The sequence below is a fragment of the Pundamilia nyererei genome, unplaced genomic scaffold (assembly GCF_000239375.1).
Source record: "Pundamilia nyererei isolate P.nyererei 1_Seehausen unplaced genomic scaffold, PunNye1.0 scaffold00090, whole genome shotgun sequence".
In the NCBI taxonomy this organism is placed as follows: domain Eukaryota; kingdom Metazoa; phylum Chordata; class Actinopteri; order Cichliformes; family Cichlidae; genus Pundamilia; species Pundamilia nyererei.
In genome coordinates, this window is record NW_005187491.1 from 1028831 (window position 1) to 1054826 (window position 25996).

Below are 25996 nucleotides of genomic sequence, written 5' to 3' on the forward strand. Positions count from 1 at the left end.
TTCTTGCTTGGTTAATGCTTGGTTATTATTCAGTAGTACAGTTTTGTGCACCTCTTGTTTACCCGTTGTATTTCCTTTTACCTTCAAAGGAAGGCCTTAATTCATCATAGCGTATATGGGCACACTGTGGTCATAAAGGGATAGACAATAGTCGGGTAATAGGCAAATTTGAAATAACATCTAATTCTACTGAGCCTGTCAAATTTGTTGCCTCAGTTTTTGGGTTTAGCTGAGAACAGGGAACCCAGTGTCACTCTGCTTTATTGTGTATTTAACTATGTTCGTCTGTATACCTTGGCTGTAACGAGTGGTTACTTGAGTTACTGTTACCTTCCTTTCAGCTTTGAGCAGTCTAACCATTCTCCTCTGACAACAGCAAGACAACACCATAAAACTGCTGCTCACTGGGTATTTTCTCCCTCACACCATTCTCTGTAAACCCCTAGAGAAATAAGGTTCAACTGTATCAGCAGTTTCTGAAAAAGTCAAACCAACCCATCTGGCACAAACACCCACGCCACATTCAAAGTTTCTTCCCCTTTCTGTTTTCTTTGCAGAACTCTTATAAGGTTGATTTCATGTTTTTCTTGGATTTTTGTGTGAAAACATTCAACTTTTGATTCTGGACCTTCCTCCTTATGTGTGTCTTTTTACCTGTGAACTATTAAAATACCACAGCTACTACAAAATAATTAAGAATAAAAAAGAGAAGTAAGGAGATGTAGATTTTTCAAATCATACTTTAAAAGCTGTTTCCAATTCATAAGAAATCAATAGAAACATGTATTATTGTAAGGTCAAAAACAGCAACAAAAGCTCAAGAAAGTAGTTTAGAAAGTACTGTCTAAGAATGCTTTGATTTATCAAAGCACTTGATCCAGTAGTGCTGCCCTTTGTGGTTTTACATTAAACAGTGAGTCAACCCTGCTTATGTGTCAGAGGAAAAGGGCATCTGGTGGGAGCACAGAAATCTCCAGAATAATCATGTGGGCAAATCCTATCACAGATTGTTGGTTGAATCAAAAGTACATTTGGGCATCTCTGAATCACAGATCCAATCAGACTCACACTTACCTACACTGCAACTGTGCCTGTGTTTAGAAATAGATTAAAACCGCACCCACTAGTTAAAAGACAAATTTAAATAAAGAATGGCACCAAATGATTTTCCGGAGTTCTTAAAAGCTGTGTCTGATAGTGAATGCTATGGAACCAAAATATTAGAGTATAAAACATCTCATGCAGCCATCCTTTTTCATTTTGATTAGTCTTTGCTCCAGGAGATATTTCAACATTTTATTTGCTTAAAAGATACTTCAGAAAAACCTCTGAAAGCTTTACATCAAAAACTATCATGCCCTCATAAATGCTTCTGAGAGACTAGATGTTCTTTTTATCCCTGAAGTGAAAAAGACATCGAGTTTGATAGCAGGAACCAGGATGCAGTAGTGGTGAGTGGTAGCAATACAGGTTGCTGGCAAGTTTCTATGGAAACAGCGGCCGCTTTTATTGGCAGTAATCTTGATGAGCCTGGTACTTCACAAGGAAGTGAGAAACATACAAAGAAGTGGGCTATGGAGAAACTAGAGTATAGTTTCACAGTGACAGTCTTAAGGCAGACATAAGAGCATGCAGATTTGAATAAACACAATAGATTTGTATGAATATTTGCTTTAGCAGTTAACAGAAGCAAAACGGGTTCCTAAGGCTATGTTACTTCACTCTTTTTTCGAAAGAGGAAAAAACAGTTAAGCTTCTTGGATTGGACAACAGCAAACATTTAAAAAAAATAATCAGAATAAAATTGAAAGGTGTTCACCCAAATACAGCTTTACCACATGCAGTGGCCCTAATCCTCTTCTCTAATATGGGGACTTCCAAAAATGTAAAATTAGGAACCTTTGGTCCACATCTGAGACACTGTTTCAGTAAACCCAGCTTTCTCTACTCAGCACAACAATTTTATTATTTTATTTTGTTTTTTATGAAAGCCACCAGTCAGATGATGTCATTTCCTATTAGCAGTGTAGCCGTTGTTGTTGAAGGTCACTTTGCACCCCACAAGAATAAAGAGTGTAGAAGATCTAAAACAATAATTAATCTCTCAGAGTTGTTTTCCTCCTGATTATTACGTGGCATAATCTGAATATACCATAAAACAGAACAGTAGCTTTATCAGTTTTCAGTTAAGTGTGGTTTTCCTTAGCTAATGGTCTAAAATGTTTCCCCTGATAGTACAGTGCTAAAACTGTGGGCACGTCTTTGCTTGATTAAAAAAATAAATAAGTAATTGGACCTTATATATAATCATGCATTACAACACATCAGAGCAGTGTTTCTAAGGTTTTTGAAGTGTTTTTTTTAATACCATATGACAAATAATATTTACACAGGCTGGATCTGTTTTATGGATTTAACCAGTCACAAATCCAGTGACCCTCACAGATCTGAATGTGTTAATCTTCTCTTTGCTGTATTGGATTGATGTACAAAAATATACATATATATTTTAAATATTATCATAAGAATATGCAATATTTATTATTACATGTTATGTTCCATCTAATAACAAGGCTTAAGTCCCAGTTTAAACCACATACTATCCCCACTATCTTATTGGGTTCATATTATGTGAAGCGCTAAGAATTATGGTGTTATATTTAAATCTTTCAATATAAAGCGCCTTGAGGTGACTGTTGTTGTGATTTGTGTTGTATAAATAAAATTGAATTGAATTGAAATGACATCCACCAAGTCTTGATCCAATAAAGCACCTTTTGGATGTAGTGGAATTGGATATTTGCATCATGGATGTGGAGATGACAAGTCTGCAGCAATTGTGTAATACCATCATGTCAATATGGTGAACAAATATCTGAGGAATGTTTCCATGTTAAAACTATACTACGAATCATTAAGGCAGTTCTGAAGGAAAAAGGGGGCCCAGCCCGTCACTAGCAAGGTAAACCTAATGAAGTGGCCAGTAAGTGTAGTAGTAATGGCTTGTTTGTAAAAGCCAAAATAAAATATATGATTTAGCCTTGCACATTGTACTTTTTGGGTCTCCAAATGATAATGAAAAAGATTTATTTTGCATCTGTAATTGCTTATCCAATTCATGGTCGTGGGAGAGTGGATTTAGGCCAACTTTCATAGTACAAATAATGCATTTTGGTTTTAATGCTAAAGAGGAAAATGTATTGTGTGCTAAAAACCTAAATCTTAAGTTTTTGTCTGTACAGTTGGAAATCACTTGAGAAAGTTTTGGTCTGCTTTTCTACTAATTGGGGAGATTCTGCAAAAATATGCTGACAGTCAGAGGAAAGATTTGGACATTTAGTCACATAGTAAAAGACATTTTCCAAGTTGAAAAGAAAAATACTTGTGAATTCCATGGTTGTTCTGAGTGTAAGTATTGTTTATATGCTCAGATGATGCCTATGCTCTCAAAGTTTGACTGTACGTAACAATGTATAATTTCCAATAGTAAATGGAGAAAAGTGATTATTACTGTTTTATAGGTAATATATGAAATCAGTTGAATAGTGAAATTATGCAGAAAATTACTTAAGCAGTAGTTACTTAGGCTGCTATGATATTTAAAATAATTTAAAGTACAATTTGCATCTCTTGTTGAGGATTCTTTTTTTTTCTGAGATAAAAGTGGGACATAGTCTCAATTCAGTCTTTAAGTATTTATCTGCTTGAGGCAAATAAATACTTAAACATGTACATGGATTCCCCCTCTGGCAGAAAACCACAGTCTACAAGCAGTTAGCTGTAGCCGACTTCCTGAAAGTGAAAACCTAACTTATTATTACACAGGATTATATATTGAATTGTGGGTTCATCTAATTGGTAAAAACTTTGGGGGGAGGCCGTGGTTAAGACTTGGCCTTCCCTTGTTGGTGGACGGGCTGGTCACAACCTCTTGTCATTCCACTTCCCATGGTCAGACGAGGTCGCATCTGGGATACTAACATCCCTCTCCTATTTCTGTATAATGACTTTTACCCTGGTTACGTGTCTACATCTCTGCACTCAATCTGACCTTCACCTTTTTTTTCTCCTAATCTAGACAGTCTAAAGATGCTCAGAGATGTAGGTGTGAAATCTAACTGTGTACTTGCAGAATTAAACTAAGAGCAACGGTAACAGCAGCCTGCCCAATTTGGGCTTCATCACTGCCAACCAAGCTGCAGGCAAAATCACAAAAAATGCACATAAAGTAAGATTTATAAAAATGCTCAACCTCACACTCTTTCCCTATAAAATACCTGGAAATTAGACAAGATTAAGTGACTCCGTAATACGGCCTGAACCCCAGAAAATGCACGTTACTTACAGCGTAATTGTGTCCTGCAAAAACCTCAATTGTTGCCTGCAAATTACACATAAGTACGTTGTACTAGCGCCTTGTTGCCTACAAATTTCATGCACCTTAGTCACTCTCGAACACGTCCCACACCCCAGAAAGAACAGGGTACTTACAGTGTACTTGTTTCATTGTGTCTTGCAAAAACCTGATTTGTGGCCTGCAAATTGCACATAAGTACAGGTTACTTGCACCTTGTTGCTCGCAAATTGCATGCAAGTAGGGTATTTGCGCCTTTATTGTAGGTTTTACAGTGTAATTGTTTCACTGTTTCCTGCAAAAACCTGAGTTTTTGCCTGGAAAATGCATGTAAGTACAGGGTACTTGCACCTTATTCGTGGGTTGTGTTATAACATTTGATGGCGATATTGTCACACAAAAAGTTCTTTGAAAGGCAAGTATACAAAGTATATAATAATTGAGAACATGAATTTGCACCATATTCACTACACTTAGCTTCTTTTTTTCTGTTTATTGAATAAAATTGTATTGTACGATTTTTTTAATTACACTAATGATGCAGACGTCTCAAAAGCCCACCAAAACTAATGTATTAAACACGATACACTAGACATTAAGGGGTTAACATAATTATACTACAGGTAGTCTCCTCCCCCACCTATCCTTTATTAGAAAACATTTTTGAATATGAGTGTCTGTGGCCTGCCTCGAGAGCAAAAGCAGAGCGTAGGAACATATTGTGCATTCATATTAACAGCATCTTTTTCCATGTCTCCACAGAATTTTTCAAAGAGCCAGACACATCTGGGTGTAATCTGAGCTCCTAAATGTTCTCTGCTGTTCTGTGTCAGTGTGTATCTTTCCTTTTTCTTTACTCAGACACTTAATCATTACTACTGGTTGGGAGTCGTGAATTTTCAAAAGGTCAGCTTTCCAGGAACTAAGAAAAACAACCTTTTTAGCTGGTTGCTTAAAAAAAGCTTCATTAAACTCAGTGGCTGAAGACTTAACTTCTTGGAGGAGCATGTAATACTTTTTTTTCATATTAGTGAGTCACTTTTAAAGAAGCTAAGTTCTATTTGCACTAAAATGTGCACATTAAAGAAGAGTAGAACACAGTTGTTTATTTAACAGCGTCTTAAAATTAGCAAGACAGATAGCAGCAGAGTCAAGGTAAGGGATCTTTTGAAGCTTTTCTGTTTGCTGCTTTTTGTTTGTTTGTTTTTTTTTACTTGCATAAAAGCTTTTAATTCAGTTTTTTTTTAAAGGTGGATCTCAACGTGTCACATTATTAACATGACAAGAGAATATCCATAAGACTCATAGTTCAAGAGTATTTTGTATTGATGTGTTTAAGTCTCCAAGAGAAAGGTCAACACAAAAGATCGCTGAACTTCTGGGAAATTGTCTGATATTTAAGATGCTGTACATGTCAAATTATATTTGACAGGAGGAGCTGTTCCTCTCTCTCAGGGTGTTTCTTTAAAATTATCTTTCCGTGTTCACTCTCTTTTGCTGCTGGCTGTCTTCCTCTCTCTTGATTTCTCTGTTTGTCCTACTTTGCCAATATATGCATTTTATGTAATTGCCAAATGTGACTGTCACTCATTAGGTATGTACACACAATATAAAGCATGGCTTAAGCTTGCTTTAAAAAAAACAACAACTATTGTTAACCTTTTTCCAAATCCTTATTATGTTTCAGTCCCTTAAAGAAGTGAGGAGAAGAGAACAGTTTTTCCCCAATTAAACAAAAAGTGCAAACAAAACATATATAAACAGTGGGTGAATATTGATGGTTTCTGCTTTACTGATATGATATTAAAGCTGCTGTTATGACTATTCTACATAAATATCTGGCTTAAATCTCTATGTGTAATATGCTGTACACTCACTAGTGCATTACACACTAATGAGTGGGTACACCTGTTCACTGCTCATAATCCAATCAGCCAATCACATGGCAGTGACTCAATGCACATGGCCACGATGCCTGCTGAAGCTGAGCATCATAATTGGGAAGAACATGGCATTTTTGTTTATCCCAGATGTGCTGGTCTAAATATCTAAGAAAATTCTGATCTACTGGGACTGTCCCACACAACCATCTCTAGGGTTTATAGAGAAAGGTCCAAAAAAAAGAAAATATCCAGTGAGCTGCAGTTCTCTGGACAAAGATTCCTTTTTAATGTCAGAGGAGGATGGTCAGAATGCAGGAAGGTAACAGGAAGTTAAACTAACAGCTATCATGAAGTGTGGAATTGGGACCCAAATAGTGACATTTGATAAGGTAGTTGAAAAAGTCCAAAAAAAATACAAAATCTGCAAGGGAAAATAGAATCCAGAGTTTACAGGGAGCATACAAGTGCAGGTTAAGTGCAGACGAAAACTGAGCAAAAAGAGAGCAGTTAAGGAAAGTGAACACAGCTGGGTTATGAGACGCAGGTGTTAATAATGAAAGACAATGAGACATGAGGGGAATTAACCCAACAAAAGACACTAGAAACAAGGAACAGCCAAAATAAAACAGAAAGTGAGAACCATAACCAAACATAGGGGAGATGACAAGATGTTACAAGAAATACTGAGGACAAAAATAAACTCTAATATAATTTGGAAATAAGGGTTTGAGGCTCAAAAGAACAAAGAAATACACAAGATGGAAACTTCAACAATAAGCAAACTAAGAATGAAACAGAACATATTTATCAATAAACAGAAATGACACAGTAAATTAGTTCAAAATAATAGGCAATGATGCAGGACCATGACAGGGTCAGAATTTGGCATAAACAACATGAAACCGTAAAAGGCAGTAGGTGACCTGCTCAGGAGGTGGCAGTAGGTGACCTGCTCAGGAGGTAGAGCAGGTCACCTACTGATCGGAAGGTTGTTGGTTCGATCCCTGGCTACTCCAGAGTGCATGCCAAGTATCCTTGGACAAGCTACTAACCCCAAGTTGCTCTCCGATGTATCCATCAGAGTGTGAATGTGTGTGAATGTAGTTAGAAAGCACTCAGTGTAGAGAAAGTGCTTGTGAGAATGGGTGTGAATGTGGCATGTTGTCTACAGCGCTTTAAGTAATCCAGGAGAGTAGAAAAGCGCTATATAAGAATCAGTCCATTTACCATAATGGATGTGAAGTGGACAATTTTGCAGCATGTGTAAAATGTTATCACATCAACATGGACCTAAATCTGTGAGGAATGTTTCCAACACCTTGTTGAATCTATGCTTAGAGAAAACAGTGTCCAACCCTGTACTAGCAAGGTCTACCTAATAAACTGTAGTTTTTATGTACAGCTCACAAAGCATTATCATGCTACTCTGCAATTTCCCTCTGCTTTGTTTTTTGGCATATTTCAGTTAAACTGGCCTTTAATTTGATCATTTTAACTTGTTAGTAGTTGTTGTTAAAAACAGAGGAAAACATAGAGTGACTCCTCAATTTAGAATCATCAGCTAGTCAGAAAGACCACTCTTAAGAAAAAAAGCAATCCAATTATACTATAATTGCACTGGATATGATGATTTATTAGTCGTTTAATTCTCTGTATCATCCTTGGTAGTCCACACATCCACACAAAAAAGAGAAAGAGAACAATGGAGAACATATCGACTGACTGATTTTAGTGACCGTTCTAAAGAGGTGTTTCTTCAGCCTAAAGATCCTTCTGGGTGCTGTATTTTATTGGGCAGTAGCATTGCTTTGATTCATACTGAGATATGGATATCGAAAATGTGTAGCCAAATTAAATTAATTAGGGTCAAGACTCTAAAAACCACAACTTAAAATTATGACCACCATAAAATTCAAATGTATTGTACCTGCATCCTCTTTGTCATTTGGGGGGGAAGATATTTACAGTTTGGATGAAAGCTTGCTGTGCTTAGCTTGAATGCACTTATTGTAATGGACTTGGACAAAGGTGTAGTCTACACCAAATGAATGCAAAGTAATTCCAACCCTTGCGTCTATAATATCGTAATCAAAAGCACCAGGTCCTATCTTAACCACTAAAGGAAATACTATTTTAATCTAAAAAAAAGAAAAACAAAGATTATAACCTTCAAACAACTCTGTGAAGGCATGAAACCCTGTTTAATGTCCTCATTTGGCAAACGCCTACAAAATGAGGACATTTTCACCATTAGAGCACCTCGGAGCTGTCCGAGGTGCTGAAGCTTCAGACTGCGCCTTTGATGGATTTCCTCTGACAGTGTTCCATGTGTAATTGTGTGTGTCTCTGGATTTGTGTGTCCTAAGGATAGGCGTTCATTGCTAACCCTGAAATTGCGTAACAATGAATTTGATTGATATGACACGCACGTCCAGGCCGTCATCTTGTGCGTTTTGTACATCCGCGGGGAGGGTTAGAGATACCAATACCTTGACACACAGCACCCATCTCTATTGATTGTTGAATATATTAGAGGACTGTGTGAGGTGTAAAAAGGCGTGAGTGGAATAGATAACAAGGAGGCGGGTTGGAATTTTCCATTCGTTGCTCCACACTCCCTTTCCCCATCTTGGCTTTTCTGTACATGTGTACACATATAGGATATATTTATTTATTTTGTCTGCTACACTAAAGCAGTTCTCTTTTTCACTGAATAGGACCCTTCCTCTGCAGTGTGAAGCAGCTGCCGTGTCCCGCATTGCAGCTCCGCAAGGACGCGGGAGGCACAGTGACTGTGCCAACCTCCAAAGAGTCATATTTCACAGTAATGATGTTTTTCGGCGGTGGAAGACGGGTGTTTAAAGGGTACAGCCTTGACGTGCGTTAGGGGGGGAAAGGCGCCATGTTCCCCCTCTTGGCAGAGGAAATATTGCTTTTAAGCACTTGTGGTTTTATTCCGCTCTGTGCGTCCGGAAGATGTGAAGATATGGAGGGACAGCCACTACAATAAGAGTCTATGCAAACTAGACACGAACACACCGCTAACTTGTAATGCTCTGAGATAAACGGAACACACAAGTTGGCAAAAAGACGGATAGAAAGGCACGAGTTGCACAAATTATATCCAATTTATACAGATTGGACAGACCGTGCTCACGGAGAAACCTGAAAAAATGGTAACACAAAGAAACTGATTTCAGTAGGCCTACATTAGATTAACAGTTGTTAAAACTGAGATTTATACAGGGAAAAAAATCGCTTTCTTCTTGGTGCTCGTCTTATTATAGCCCGGGGACATGTGTGCAGGGCCTGAACGGCGGAGCGCGTAATTTACTACTTGGACATCGGGGGGGAGGGGGTGTTTTCAGAGATTAATCCAGAGGTAGCCCTGTTTTTATTGGCTTTATGTGTGCAGGGTTTTTTTTTCCAATTAAAGGAAAACAAAAGATAATAGGAAGTACTGAAAAACGGGTGCATTACCCCATGACATAACTCACATCTGCTCATCCCTCCATCCACTCATCCGTCCATCTCTCCAGCAGTGCAAGTATTCACTCATTCATTCCGTACACAAAATAAGAACACAAAACATTCTTGACTCCTAAAAATAATTTACTGCATGTATTAGAACATCACGATATATGAAGGTTACAGCAGTTACTTACCACGCAGAACAAATTTCAGCCGAGGTGACTTTCCGACGATAACCGTGGCGAAAAGCGACAGCAGTACGAAATAATTCATCTTTCCCGTCACTCTGTAGCGTGAAGTCGATTGTGAAATTAACTAAACCGTACGAAGCGCTCCCCCAAACCCTTCTTCTTCCTTGCAGCCGCCTGACCCCCCAGATATGCCACGTCCCAGAGCCGTGAGAACGACTGCTGGTTCCGGTCCTGTCTTGTCCGTCTGTTTCGCCGGCAATTCAGTTTGGTAAAGTCGGGGTATCAGGCTCCACCTCAGAAACAAAAGGCACAGGGGGGAGCGCAGCCTTTCAGCAGGGGCGCTAGAATGAAAACTCGGAGTGCAAAAACGAGCGCAAACACGTCGCTTTTGCTTTACAGCTGGCGCGTGTAGGCATTACACATTATACCTGTTGCTGATAAAAAATGATTTTCATAGATATTTTGAATCGTACACGGTATCTCTTAAAGGTATAATGCACATTTGTGTCATCGTACAGCCTTGAAAATGTTCTAATGCCAATTAAATATATGGCAAACTAAATTATTCAAACGTCCTTAATCATAAGCAACCTAATTTTAATTCCAGTCTATTATGCACCTATAGGCATTGTAACATGATCATTACATGTCTGCAGAGGATTTCCTTGAGGTTGAAAATTCTGCAAAAGAGTCAGCATTTTCACTTAATGAGTTTTCTTTAAAAGCCTATTGATATATTTTACCCAAGATACCCAGAAACCCATAGCAACCATCAGAGAGACCCCAAATGTCTGGGATTGGAAGTTTAACAGAAAAAATATCAAGTTTTACCATCAACCAATGATGATATTTCAGCAACTTCCTCACTGTAATATCTAATCAATATGTCTCCATAAATTGCCTGAGTGCCTGAATAAGAATGAATCAGCAGGTTTACTCTGCTGCGCTTGCATTACAGAAGCTAATTGACTCAAATTTGAAAAACTGAACCACTCTTAATGGTGAATGCCTCTTAGTGTAGGCAACTAAACAGATGCTTCCATTTTCATAAAATCGTTCTCTGTAGGCACTATCTAAACCTTCATCTGGGCTTCTGTGAGAAATTTCTATGAGCAGTGAGCTCCTTGGAGGGAAATCAGCAGGATAGCACATTGAGAAACAAATTAGAGGCATTCCTGTGTTTCCCTCACTGAGAAAGCACTCTATGAGGCACACAGGTGGATCCTGGAAGAAACAAGCCTCTGAAATCCCGCCCACTAGGGGGGCAATTTACCATTTTTAACTTCTTTCAAAGGCCTTTACTGTCTCCTTGTGTAACCCCTTATAATCAAGGCCTTTGAGCTTAGTCAGAGAGTCACCCTCACTTGTTAATGGAAGATCAACTACACACTCATTCATAATTGGCTTTTTTTAAATTGAATTCACACAGGGGCACATGGGGGATATATTCTGATCCATATGTGGATTAGTTACTTATTTATTATTTTTATGTTTATGGTTATTAAAAGCATATGGAGATTTCAGATAGACTGTACACAACATACACAACTTAGGACACTCAGGCCACAACAGCTTACCATCAAATGGCAACATATTTTGCATTGTACGGTGCTGTGTTTGGTCTGTATGTTTACTTATTATTATTCTTAATGGATCCACCAGCAATTTTTGTAAGATTAAGGTTAATAGTTAAGGTTAAATTTGCATGAAATATTTACTAAAGGTAGGGCTTGGCCCAAGCTCAAAGTGATTACTTTATGGAATTGATCCAGATCTCAGTCTTGATCTGGATTCATGGAAGAAGTCTTTAACTAGATAATACAAATTAGGCAACATCATCTTGCTTTGCATGAAAATTCCACAAACCAATTCAAATCTAGACATATTTGCAAATGCAGAGGCTCAATTCATGTATCACATGGAGGGAAAAAAATATCTGTTTGGGGTATGCGTTCTGCTTTGGTATCAGTAATGCACTGTATCTAGATTACAGTTAGCTAACTGGTTTCCCACTCTTTATGCTTTCACTTCTTATTGATCAAATAGCAATCTAACACAATAAACCCTTATGTGTTTGTTAAACAAATCTCCTCACTTAACAATGAAATAATGCATGTACTCGTTTATTTGGGTGTATAATGTTCAACCTCCAGATGGCGCCAAAAGCAGGGTTTTTAGTCTTGGTTTCATTAATTCAAACTAATACTGAAGAAGTCACTTGGAAGAGTGAGGAAACGTTTCTCTCATTGAAAACGCTGAACAGAATCAACCTTTTGGGAATTACTTAAAACTAAGGATTACAACACGGCTGTCCTGTCAGTTTTAAGACCGTCTTTCTGTCAAATTGCAGTTTACAGTTAACACAATTTACAGAAGCAAGATAAATCTGATATTTAATGATAATGAATTAACCTTTAACAGATATTATGATTAATTTGCTTGCTCATTTTGTTTTCTCCATAGTTGGACAGACAACAAGCCTAAAACTGTCACATAGATATTTCAAACACTGTCATCTGCATCAAAGGGTCCCAGTCCGTTAATGTGTGAAGCAACCAGTTAACAACACAGTTTGTAGTCGTGGCAAATAACAATGATTTCTGACTGTGACATTTTAATAACTTATTAATTATTTAAAATCTTTTTTAATTAAAATATAATGAAAATTACTGAAAGATATTTTATTACCATTAAATAAAACTCACCAGCTAAAATGAATCTAGTTAAGCACTTGTTTACATAGGTATAATGATCAGGCTTTAAAAGTAAGCATATTAAAACTTGATTTGAAAAACTTAAAGTTTCATGTAAATTAGTATTAAATTAGCAAATACCTTGTGTGAGTATGTGCATGTGCCTATGTCTTCTTTGTAATTAATTTAATTCTTCCCTTTTAGTTCAAAGGTTCTCAAGCTAAATGATGCAAAATGGTTATTTAGAGAGTGTTACGAAACACTTAAAGATTAGTGAGGTAAATAACAGTATGCTTGTTATTCTATTCTGCAGTAGGAGTAACTGCAGAATAACAGTGGAAACAGGCAATACTGAATACTTTCAGTCTTGTTTGGTTATTTCATATCACAGTAATAAAGTGACATAAAATTCTGTAATGTATTATTACTGATAGCATTGTTCATTAGTTCTTTGAGCAGGTGAAATAAAAATCCTGCACACCACAGCACAATGTCAGTCAGTCCAGTGTGGCGAGAAATCTAAAATATTGAATGGATTGTGATGAGATTTGGTACAAGTCTTGATGCCCTAAAGAGGATTAGGCCTGAAAGCTTTGGTGATTCCCTCACTTGACTTTATTTTCATAGTGCCACCAACATTTTTCAACTGTGTTGCGCTGGGACAAGATCAGGATAGAACATAAAATAAAAGAACATCTAAGAGTTTAGTGATCAAACAGAGTTAGTAATTGTGACTAAACAGTCAGCACAGTAATTTACTTCAGCAGCATAAAAAAGCTATGAGTTACATGGACAAAACATCAATAAACAGAGCTGATGCCTGCCTTTTGACTGCTACTCACTCAATGTTTTAACAGTTCTTTAAAGAAACGTGTGTAGAAAGCCTGAAAAAATATTCATATTGAGCATGCCAGTATTACATATAAAGCTTTGTTGTTCATTTTCTAATGAAATAGCAAATCTTGCAGTAAAATATCTGGTTGTGGTAACAGCATTTTGTTATACAATGTAGTTTTACTATTTTTTCTAGTATGCAATCATCATAAGGAGTAATCATATTAGAAATTCACTCATATCAAAAAAGCCTGCTATCTGCCTTAAGCCACCTTTTTCTGTTTGAAAATGTAGCATCATGTTCAATTTAGTTAGAGTAATACTGCCAGCGAGGTCTTTTCTTTCTTTTTCTTTCTTTTCTTTTCTGAGGGTCTTTTATCTAAAGGGCTGCAGAGACCGTTTATGTCCACACTAGGACAATTGAAACTGAGTCACACCTGATAAAATGAGAAAATTACAGCAGTTAAGGGTACAAAGCCAATTTTAAATCAAAACTGAAAAAGTTAATAATATCAGCCCCAACAAAACATCATGATAAAAGTGTTTTCTAAATTAATGGAGCTTGACTTTTCACTCTTTGAAGATAAAAATAAAGAACAATAATAATAAAAAACCAGTACTCTGCTTTGAGACGTTTGTTAGTTGGTTGTAGTTTTGATGGTCTGGGTGTTAAGCCTGTTCCCGTGCCACTAAGGGTAGTGTCAAATAAATACCAACGTCATAAATTTAAAATGAACCTTATGTTGTAAAGAAATGTTTCCATAGTTACATTAAAAATAGAGGAGTCTGAAACGAACTAAGAGCAAAGACCACGGTGTTCTCAGTGGTGTGAGCATGCCAGTCATGAGGGGAGTGACTTATAAACACCACTTTAATCTGCCTTTTTGGCTTTCTGTCCAATGGGAGCACATAGTTGTATTAAAATAGATAATATGACGGGCCAAGCTGGGCTGGAGGATAGCACCCGCCAGACAGACCTATATAACAGATTGAGACATGCAGAGGTAATCCAAAAGGGTTTAAATCTCTGCTCATACACGTGATTATCATTTTTTGTCCTCCATTTTTCTGGGTTATTCTGGGCAACTGCATTAGACAAACAAAATTATTTTCTGTCCAGTGAATTTACTGCAAGTCTCTGAAGAGTGCTAAGGTGAAACGAGGGTTCATTATTTAACATTTATCTCACACTCAGGGACAATATTGTGTTGTGAACAGAGAGTCAGCATTAAAAATTATGTATGCAGGTAAGGAGGAAGGAAAAAGACAGTAAATGTCTAACTAAATAGATTATTTGTAATTTTGTATGTGGTACACGTGGCTCTGGAAAAAAATGTAAAATAAATAAATAAATAAAAGGCAGTCATACCAGCATTCTTCTGTACACATAATCCTTCAACTTCACAGAAAAGAAAAAGACAAATGTACATCTGTGTGGCTGAGTGCCAGCTGTAGCTTTGCGGTCTTACAGTGAGGCAACAAGGCTACGTTTTGTATCAAACTGAAACACCCATTTCTCACAATAGACTTACCGCTTTCGTTATGTAAAAAAAGCTAAAAGCTGCCAATTTTTTCAACAATAGAATAATTTCAGGTAAAGATCTGCTGGCAGAGATAAGATGCTTTTTTAACACTCTAATTCAATAACATTGCAAATAAATCATCGTACATGGATACACACCAGAATTAAATGTAGGCTTTTAATGACATATCACTGAAAAGTCATTTTTACAAGATATCAAATAATAGACAAACATGTGGATGCTGCATCCTTAGACCTACATCCTTCTCTCATGGCATAATAAAGCTTTGTGCGTAGTGCATCTACACGGTTCAGTTTACACACATAAAGAGTGCATTATTTGAGTGACACTAATCCGCAGAACTAGATAAAATGACAGAATGAACAGTGCACACACAAACGCCCTTGACCTAAATATTTACAAGATGAAAATGATCAGGTGAGCATTCTCTCTGTCAATGGTGAGAATGTTACTGAGGCACATGTTTTTTTTAGCTTGTGTGTGTGTGTGTGTGTGTGTGTGTCTTTAAGGGGTGAAGGTGGGGTGGGATGGCTACAAAAGAAATATATATATATATATAAAAAGCTAACTTTTTTCCTGCTGTATATATTTATATAAAAAGCAAAATCAATGCAATTTTTGATTGAACAAAGATTCATCAAATGCAATCACATGCTAACTACATCCGTAAAAAGACTGACAGACCTGAAAAATGTGTTGTTTGAAAAGGGAAAGGATACATTCCTATGTACATTAGGGTTAGCTATCAATTCCAAAGCAGCAACCTTGAAACGTTCTAAAAAGTTCTAATGTCCAAAATGTAACAATTGCATTAAGAATAAGAAATTATTTGGCTACTCTACTCCAATAATTTATTGCATGTATCAAAAGCTTTATGGCTATATATGTACATGTTAAAGTCTTACAACCAATGCTGAATTGACAGTCTTTTACCTCAATTGTTAAGCAGAATTAACCAGAATTAGCTTGGCTTATATTGTGTTGGCAAAAGAAAACAAAAGTTAGCACATTAGTACAATAAAGATGATTAAACAAGCACCTGGTACTTTTTAAATATGATAGTTGTGAAATTCTAACTGTGGTCTCAGTCACTACATAAACCTATGAGATTTATAACTGTTTAGTAAATACATGCTTCAAAAAAGAAAAAAAGGAATTGCTTTTTCCATGTACAAGTCTTTGAAAATAAATGCACAGCAACTAGCAGACAGCTCCACCTACAATCTGCTAACATTATCCCATCCCTGGATCATAAGATATTCATTAGTTAGATAACACAGCCATGTTGGTGCTGAGATGGAACTTTCAACTCTAAAATTAGAAGAGGACTGGCACAAGTGCATCACACTGGCTCCGATTTGCCTTCTTAGGGGGTGTTTAAATAGTAGTGTCTCAGTGGAAATCACCAGTGGAAATCACCAGTGATACAGAAGGACTCAAATTCTATATGAACGCTCCTTTTAATTCTAACTCAGCTTTAAATGAGTTTCATGGTAAACCTGCCACCATCACCTCCATCCCCTCCCCCTCCACCCATGGAAGACCGAGGAACAAAGTCAATAGTTGCAGTGTGTTTAATTTGACCTTTGCTCTGGCTCCAGAAAAACATGAAGACAAAACAGATGGCAACTGAGCTAAGGAACGACAGGAAGCCCATGGTGGTTGCAATGATCAAGGTCTTTGCATCGAATGGGTATGGCTTAGCCATTTGAGCTGAGGAGTTTGCAGCTTGGGTATTTGAAGGTTCTACCAAGCCCTCCTCTGTGACGAAAGACATGTTTCGGTTGCGTGGGAGCCCCTTCACATACAAGCTGACAGTCAGACTGTCATTGCCAGCTGCATTACTTGCCAGGCACTGATATGTGCCACTATCCTGAACTTGGGCAAAACGCACTTCTAAAGTTCCATTTGGTAAAACTCTGATTCTTCCTGTTGGAGAAATCACATTTTTATGGGATGAGATCCAGGTGATAGATGGTGATGGATCCCCATCAGCCTTGCAGGAAAAGAGAACAGTAGTGCCCTCCTCTACTCTTTCCTCTTGCGGCCTACGGTGCATGATGCGAGCAGGGCGGCAGGTAAAAACCCTTGGAAGTTCCTTCTCTAAGAAGTCTTTGAATTCACGCTGTCTTACTGTATCAGGAGAGGAGCAAGTGGGCTGATGTCCATCGAAGTTCAAGCGCACTCTGCGACGAAACACCCAGAGAAGCCGGCAGTCACATGCTAGGGGATTCCCATCTAACCGCAGCACCTGAAGGTTCCCAACAGAATGGAAGGCGCTCTCTTCCAAAGTAGTGAGCTGATTGGATGTCACATTAAGCATGCGAAAATAGGCTAGTCCCCTGAAGGCTCCCGGCTCTATTCGTAGTAGGCTGCCACCTGCTAAGTGTAACTCCTGAAGTCTCAAGAGATCCCCAAGCAGGTTACCTTGGATAACAGTGATGGGGTTATAGGACAGGTCCAGGAAGCGCAGATACACCAGGTGACGAAGTGCAGAATAAGGAACTGCACTTAGGTTACAGCTACTGATAACAAGCGAGGTCAAATTTAGACCAATTAGGCTGTTGCCAGCTATAGTGTCCAGTGCTGGCCAGTTTGTGATCAGGAGGCTGCGCAGGTGTTGCAGTTTACGGAAAGCATTGTTGGGAAGTGTAGAAATGGTGAGGCGTAGCATTCGTAGACGTGTCAGGCTCTGGAGCTGGGACAATGCCTCAGTGGGAATTGAGGTCAGGTTGCTACGGTCTAAGTTGAGCTCCTGTAGATTCTGCAGACCAAAGAAAGCACGCTGGGAGATGAAGACCAAGTCATTTTCACTAGCTTCCAGTGTCTGCAGATTTACCATTTCTTTAAAGGTATAGTCCAGAAAGACCAAAATCTCATTTTGGCTCAAATCCAGAAAATTTAGACTGGACAGGCCAGAAAACACCCCAACTGGGATGATCTTGAGGCGGTTATTCTTAAGCCGAAGTGTCCTGAGATTCTGTAGGCCCAGGAAAGCCTCTACCTCAATCATGGAGATTATATTATCACTGAGGTCCAACTCTTGAAGTTTCACAAGGCCAGAAAATTGGCGGCGTCCCACAGTCTTAATCCTGTTGCGGGATAAATCCAAACGTCTGGCATCACTGGGCAAGGCCCCTGGCACTGAATTTAAGTGTTTTCCAGAGCAGATCACTTCTTTGGGCTCAGGTCGACACAGACAGCCTGGAGTACAGCCTCCTGCAGATACGCGCAGTCCAAACTGGAGCAGGATGCTCCACAAGCCCCATCGGACGACTGACTCCACAAACATCTTACGCCCGGCCTGAAAAGAGATGCACATAATTACCTTTTTTAAAAACATTTATAAAGATGTTTTTCTCTATAGGAGCTTAATGTTTCTAAGACAGAGTGTAAGCAAAATGTATTTGTATTGAATTCACTGCCCTCACAAGCTTACATTTTAATCAAAACATACCGTTTTAGTTTTGAAGTGCAGATTTTCATAACCAGTGGCAGTCAAGTTGGAGTCAAGCTTAAGTCCACTGATGATTTTCTGTCAACAACATGCCCTTTTGTGTCACCTGAGGATAAAAGAAAATCAGAAAAACCAAGGTTAACTAAGTGAAAAAATGGCAACTCCACAACAGGCTGAGTTGTAAGGCTGAGTAAGTTTCAACATTTATTAGTTGTAAGATCTATTAACCCCATCTATTTAATCAGCTTAGTGTTCCTAGCAGGACAAACCAAATGGATTAAAAACCACCACAAACACAGCTTTCTCAGAAGGCAACCCAGTCCTGTGAGTTAAATGATTCATTTTGTTGCATCTGGCAACACACAGAATAGTGTCTGAGGCACCAGTGTGCACCTCACATGAGGGGAAGACAACCATTTGACCAGTGTGTTAAACCAATCACTGCCAAAGTGAAAGAAATCAAGAATTCAAGATTGTGTGAATTTTGAGTCCTGCAATCAGTATATTGCATAATTAATTCTGCTTGTCAGTAGGTGCATTGCAACAGCATTTTTACATAAGGAAGTGAACAACAGAAAGTGCCTATTTTTATAGCCAATCTGTTCTAATTACTCACAACTATGAACAGAATATTAATGCAGTCAGTGTTAGAGCTATTGAATCCATCAAGACTTGTGCACAAATATCTTTTGTTTAAATTGTACCTTAATTTGCTCTACGGTGTTGCTTTAGAGTAAAGCACTATAATGATAAACATATTTTCATATAGATGTTTAGAAGACATGATAACACAAAGCAGCCTCCATTGTTGGTACAAATTAAGTAGGAAAATATAACAGCATAAATCTTGTATGAACATATTCTAAAATAATCAGTGAAGAAACTGAGTGATAAGTAAAAGCAACCTCCAAACTTTAGGGAACAGAGTCAAAAAAGAGCCCTGTTGTCTGTAAAATGCTGCAAAGTGAAATATCAGTAAATTACATAATGCTGCTGTCTGGCTTGCCAGTTGAATTTAAGAAAATGATGAATGTAGAATCTAATATAAATTATGCATCCCTTCTCCAACAACTACCACTAAGACCTGCTAAAATATGAAGAACAAATCTTACCTAACAGACGTTAAAAGAAACAAATCTTAATTCTTAACACTTTTCCACAGCTGCATGAAAACCTCCAAGTCCAGAAGTTGAACTGCTCTCACACAGGATATTTCCTTTCATATAAAAAAAAAAGATACAATACAAAAATAATCCTCAAAATACCAAAGCCAAACTGTGTCTGACCTGCAGCAGCTGCAGCTTACTCTTCACCATCAAACAGTTTCCAGAGTGTGGACCCACCCTCGCTGCAGCCTCTCCTCTGAGTGCCTGAGTTGCCAACAGTCCCAGAGCTCTACAGTCTTTGTCTCATCCTTGTTCTTCATGCAAACAGCTCTTATACTGGCAGGCTGGGAGCGCTGACTCACAAACCCAACACTTGTGCTCTTAGACTCACAGGGCTCCTTTTAGACCAATATATTAGAGTGCAGTCACACAAGAAAGATACCAATAAATGTTGGCCGTCAGCCAGGCATAGTTGGTGATTTCCCAGTTTTTACTGACCACAGCTAAAGTCAAATCGGCTGTAAAATGCTACGTTTTATTTCTGGTGTTTGTGAACTATTATTATTGTTGTTATTATTACTATTATTATTATTTTGTTTCTGCAGGTTAATTGTTATGCTAATTTTATGTAGTATATGTGATCTCAAGCTCAAGTTCTTCAACTATTAAAAATGGCAAAAAATACATAACATGGTATTAAATTTATATTCTTTAAAAACTGTAAAAAAAAATAAAATAAATAAATAAATAAAGAAATGGACCATGAGTAGCAAATATAGTATTTTACAAAACTGCATTGGTTTACTTTGTCCATTGATGGGGTTCACAAGTTAAATATGCTGATACCCCCCCCCCCCCCCCCCCCCCCCCCCCCCCTCCCCTGAGCTAAGTTGTGAGAGACAGAGACTGACAGCTGGGAGATATCCCAGGCCTGTACCCTGTCAGTTGCCGAGACCTTCCAGCCAATCAGCAATTGGTTTCACACCTCCCCTGTGTCTATCTGCACACCATAAAGATACAGTCCAGCCAAAGGTCACGACTCCAGAGTTATACCCAGGACTGACCCATCCATCAAATTAGAAAGTGGGAAATAAATTAATTTGTTATTTCTCACCCTGTGTGGATTGTGGTCACATGAGTGTCATGTTACAGTGTTAATTGTTTTAACTATTTTCTATCATACTGAAACACTTGTTGTTTCTATTAATAATACAATTTCTCATTAGAATGAAAAACATACACAAAAAGCTGTCAGTGCATTTGTCAAAGACTGGCACAAATGGAGAACTGAGGACCCCCTTAAATTTTGTAACCTTCACAAATGAAAATAAATCAGACATTATATCTGTATTTCCAGGAGAACTCCCTGCATTTAAATATGTGTTACTCTGTAGTTGCTCACACATGCACAGTAATTGACTACAGCATGGTTTTTATTGGTTTAAGACACTAAACTGTCAAGATAAACACAAATACACAAAAATAAAAATACTAAAAGCTTTACTCTTTTTAAAGATTAGAATAGATACAGAGGTATCTATTTTTTTTTTTAAATATTACCTTAGCATTTCTTAGTGCTGCAACTTTCAATTTTGTTTTTTGTGCAAATGACTTTCCCTGTCAGTGACTGGGCTTCTTTGACAGTACAGCTGATGCTGCATGCATGGGGGGATATTCTGGTTGTGTTCCAAATCTACCTTGATCCATGTGTGGCTTTACAGTATGCCACTAAGAAACAATAGGTCATTACAGTCCAAAAGCTACAAAGCTAACTGAATGAGATGAAGATGAAAAGAGTTTAGCAGATCATCATATTTTACTACAGTACTGTTTGCAGTTATGCAGGCAAACGAGGGTCAACACACTGCAGAAGACCTCCTACAGGGGGAATTAGAAAAGAAGACTGAAGATGAGGAGACTATGGGTTAAATTAATCCATTTAATAAAATAAATAAATACAAATCTGTGGTTACCTTTGGGAATACAAAAACAGGTTTAATAGTCTTGCCTACTATAATGTAGTTGCCGTTATTTTCATGGATACATTTTTTTCCAAAACAAGCTACCAACTTATTTTAATAGATTTAAAAAATCATTTATTAAAAATCACACTCTGCAAATAACTTCTTTTTATTATATTTTGTTTCATTTTTGAATCACAATGAGTTGTTAATAATAAAAACGTTTCCTGTATTTCTTTTCAGTCTTTCTAAGTGTTTTATTATTTCTGGTTAATTCAATTATATATGTATATTTGTATTTCTTTATTATATATTTTTCTTAGAAATACCTTGCAGTCATTTCTAAGAAGTCACTTCAGGTTCATTTCAGTTTAATTCTGTTTAGTAAGCATGCTGTTTGATCACTGTGAGAACTTGTTCCATCCAGTTCCTGGGATTTGCTTTTGTTGCCAGAGTCTGGCAAGATACTGCAGACTCTGATTGACCAATATGAAGCTGCCATTTGATGACCCTGCAAAAACCTTTTTATGCATGAGTCAAAAATATCCACTCTCCTAAAGCCAAGAAGATGCCAGCTCTTACCTAATAACCCCTCACATTGCCAAAATGCAAACAATATCAGTGATGTAACATCTCATCAGACAATTCTTTGGCAGAGTATTTTGGATGGGCTCCAACTGTCGCATAATTGTTCGACATAATTCACCTTCCATACTCTGTTCAGTTTTCCCTTTCTCTGTTCTTTCATCAGACATAACTCATCGAGCCTCTCAGCTCGGGCTCTTATCACCTTACATCAGTCTGTGGTTAGTTTCCAACCCATGTTAACATTTGGACTTTCTTCTTTGCCCTAGTGTTGCTGCAGGTTCAGTCATTTCTTCACTGTCCAAAGTTGCTGTGTTCTTCCGCAGGGATTAAGATTATAATGATTTAAATTAAAAGTATCATACCATTGATGATTGCTGTGACTACTAAAGTCACTGAGATGGCTTCATGAGTATGGATGTTGTTTGTTTATGCTGATGCCAGAAATGTAAAACACAGCTTAAATGAGACATTTTTGCTGTTCCTCTTATTCATCAAACCTAACATGATCCATGTATTTACTCACTGAAAAGCAATTTGCATCATTACTTTGTTAAAACACTGCCACGAGGAAGAAAGAGGCAATGACTCTCAATTAACCTGAACTCCTCTTGTAGCCTGCACTGTGGTTTCATTAGCTTTGAGGGACGTCTTTCTGAAACTCAGCCCTTTAAAGTTCCACCTTAGCTGAGTTCTTTAATATTCGATCGCTTTGTCACCAAAGGACTTCAAGCAAAATGTGAAGAATTGTGACAGACAGAATCCAATTACTGAGATGAAAAGAAAAGTTCTTTTAGCAACAGGTGCATGGAACAGGAACATGAGCTCACATGGGCCACAGGATGACAGTTTGGCAGTATCCACTCCACTGAATTTGGATGCCCCAAGCTTGAATCCCTGCGCCAAGCAGCCCCATCTGACACAGAATGCACAGTCTGAGCCCGGTTGAGTTTTCTGACACTTGTCAAAGGGCTATTTTTAGCTTGTCACAGTGAGAAAGACAAGAGCCTGGCTCAAATCCCCAATTAAAAAGACTGGAACAGAACAACAGTGCAGGGATCACAGAGCATGAATTTGTGTCTTCTCTGTGTGGGTGTGTGCACTCAAGTTGTTAAAAGCACGTTTGATGGGGGAGATGGTGGAGCTGTGCGTTTCCATTTTTTTTAAGGGTTTCTGGCACCTGCTACAATGTGACGGCCCCTGAGACCTGCATGCAAGCAGCAAATATTAAAGGGTTTACTGGCAGAACAGCTGTTCAGTGCATAGAAAGAAAACACAAGTCTCCTGGTCTTTCCCCTTTGGGTGTATCTGAGGAAGTCTTTGTAAACAAGCTCATGTCAGGAGGCACATCTATAAAGAAAATATCTGAAATACAAGTGTAAAAGCTCAGAGAAAAACTGAATCACAAAAGGAGCTACAGTTGCAAAAGTACCGACTATAGTTTTACCCCATTGAGAGCAGGGTCACACATTTGGTCACTAACTTATGCTAATAAGTGAAACCAACAAAAACAAAGATTCAAAATAATTTGAATTTATAAAAAATCTTGATCCCAAGGTTGCCAAAGAGTATGATGGACTAAAAATATTGCAAAGATCTATCGATCTGGTGTTCAGATGTAGAAAATGCAGAATCTTGTAGCCGAAACACGTTGCACACTTGATGGAAAAAATGGCCCCAAGTGTGAAAAAACTCAAGATTTATTTTTTTAAACTTCTGAACTGAGCTAATTTTAAATAATAAACTTGCAAAATCTATCCTGCAAAATATAACGAAAGGCAATTTGGTAAAAAGGCCTAGTTTAAAAGCATTAACATTTGTTGAAGTCCTTTGTGTGCCTTATTGTGCAGTTGTTTAAACCTGCTGATTAGCCTGCTGTACTGAGTTTAGTGTCTCACAGTGATGTAAAGTTTCAGGATGCTATTCTGGAACACGGATGTTCTTTTCTTAATGCTTCTTAGTGAGAAGGAGGAAATTAAAAAGGTTTTTGGCTGGGTGACAGGATTCTTTAGTATTCTAAATACGCCTACACTCTGAGATTTTAGCAATCCTATAAATTAAATGGACACTGTGAGACGTCATACACTACTCCCAGACATCAAGCTTAGTGCACACAAACTGTTGGATGATAAGAAATGAATTGCAGCGCACAATGTAGTTCCTCCATTATTTGTTTGTATACTGTCATACGACTGGAGCATACAAAACACTCTACTTTTAAATGTGCTGTATAAATTTAACTCAGTTTTCTTCTCCAATGAAATCTCTGAGAATTTTTTAACAAATAAATATATAACACATAAAAGGCAAAAGACAATATGAATTGATCACTTGTATACAAAGAGATGAAAGAAGCAAAAACATAATTTGTGCATCATTTATAGTGCTGTACTCAGGGGTTAAAATGCAGAGGGATGATCTGGAACTGTGGTTTTGGATTTTGTTTTTTGGATATTTATAAGTTGTGGTTGTAATACTTCAGCACCTACAGAAGAGAAGGTAGCACAAAGGCAGAAACATTTTTTAAGTGGCAGGCAATTTCAAATGCAATATTTTTATAAGCTCAAAAAATGTCACTAACTGTTTGTGCAGTGTGCAGTTTGTCACACAATGTGTCTGCTATCTGAAGGCACACTAATGCATTTTCCAAGGACAGAAAAGAGTACAGGATAACGTCGTTGAGAAAAATGTAAGAAAGGCAAGGCAAGGCAAGTTTATTTGTATAGCACAATTCAACAACAAGGTGATTCAAAGTGCTTTACAGAGACATTAGAAACAAGAACAAATAAAAAGCATGATTTAAAATTGATTAAAACAAGCAAATAAACTAACTAACTAATTAACAAACAAACAAACAAACAAACAAACAAAACAGTATATAAAATCAAAACAGATAAAAGAAAGACAAGATGGGGAGAAAGAAGAGCAGTTATACTTAGCAAAGGACTTACATGTAATGCCCTAATTTTTTAAAATTGATATTGGATCTGATATAATGTGAAGTTATGTTTTTTCATGTTGTGAAACATTTTGCGAAACAACCTGAGGTACACTAACTTTGTGTTTTATCTAAAGGTTACATGAAAACACAATGCATTTTAAAATAGGGCAAACAGATTAGCATGCCTTACTGTTCTGAATTTAAAGTAAAGCACTGTGTACTGTACAACACAGTTATGCCATCCAATACTGAACTTTCTTATAGTATAACAGAGCCACAAACACAATATTGACACTATTCTTTTACATTGTCATCATTCATCGAGTACATCACAAAATTGCATAATGTTAACCCAGCATAACGCTCTGAGTTCTTGCATCTAGGCCACGCTATACTATGAATTTGTACGGTATTATTCAAGTACATACATGTTTCATTTTATTACTTTTTTCTCCTTGGTCTTAAAAACAAAAAGTTATTAAAAAAGGCTTAAAAGATGTTTGATATTAAAAGACTTAAATTTGGTGCTCCATAAAAAAATTTTGTTTAATGTCTTTGTGTATTTATAATGATGCTCGTAAACAAGCTTATAATGGCCATAAAATATATGCCAATGGATGTATTTTACATCAGCTAAACATTAGCAAGCTTGGCTCAGTAGATTTGTAAATTGTATATAAACTCAACAGCACTGTGTATCTTCTAAAGAAACTAAAGTTGCTGTTGGCCGCACAACTGGTTTATGAATACTGTCCAAATAGGAGAAACCTTACACGATTATTTATTGGCTGCAGTTAGCAGCCTATCGGAGAGTCGAAGAGCAACACGTGGGTTTATAAACAGCTCCAACGGAAATGTTAAAGATATACATAACAGATGCAAAATGAAATATGGTTCATATTTTCCCATAGTTCTTTAGGTTTAAAATTACGATTAATACTACAATCATGTAGCTACTATCTATCTATATATCTAT

At 37.5% G+C, this 25996-nt stretch overlaps 2 protein-coding genes across 6 annotated transcripts in view; both read right to left on the reverse strand.

Moving 5' to 3' along the window:
- LOC102197406 (semaphorin-7A) overlaps nucleotides 1–10315 on the reverse strand; it is a 41616-nt gene extending 31301 nt beyond the window's left edge. The window contains exon 1 of the mRNA XM_005739194.1: nucleotides 9903–10315. Within this exon, the coding sequence (XP_005739251.1) occupies nucleotides 9903–9981 (79 nt within the window). The 5' untranslated portion in view covers nucleotides 9982–10315. The remainder of the gene's footprint in view (nucleotides 1–9902) is intronic.
- Nucleotides 10316–15532: 5217 nt separating this feature from the next.
- Nucleotides 15533–25996, reverse strand: part of lingo4b (leucine rich repeat and Ig domain containing 4b) — a 19777-nt gene continuing 9313 nt past the window's right edge. For 2 of the 5 annotated variants that reach the window (XM_005739196.1, XM_005739199.1), the window contains 2 exons: nucleotides 18428–18533; nucleotides 15533–18274 (listed from right to left, as the gene is read on the reverse strand). In XM_005739196.1, the coding sequence (XP_005739253.1) occupies nucleotides 16448–18262 (1815 nt within the window). In that variant the 5' untranslated portion in view covers nucleotides 18263–18274; nucleotides 18428–18533 and the 3' untranslated portion in view covers nucleotides 15533–16447. Of the gene's footprint in view, nucleotides 18275–18427; nucleotides 18534–19539; nucleotides 19670–19713; nucleotides 19818–25996 lie in introns of those variants that run through there. The other 3 variants (XM_005739200.1, XM_005739198.2, XM_005739197.1) reach the window with 3 other exon arrangements.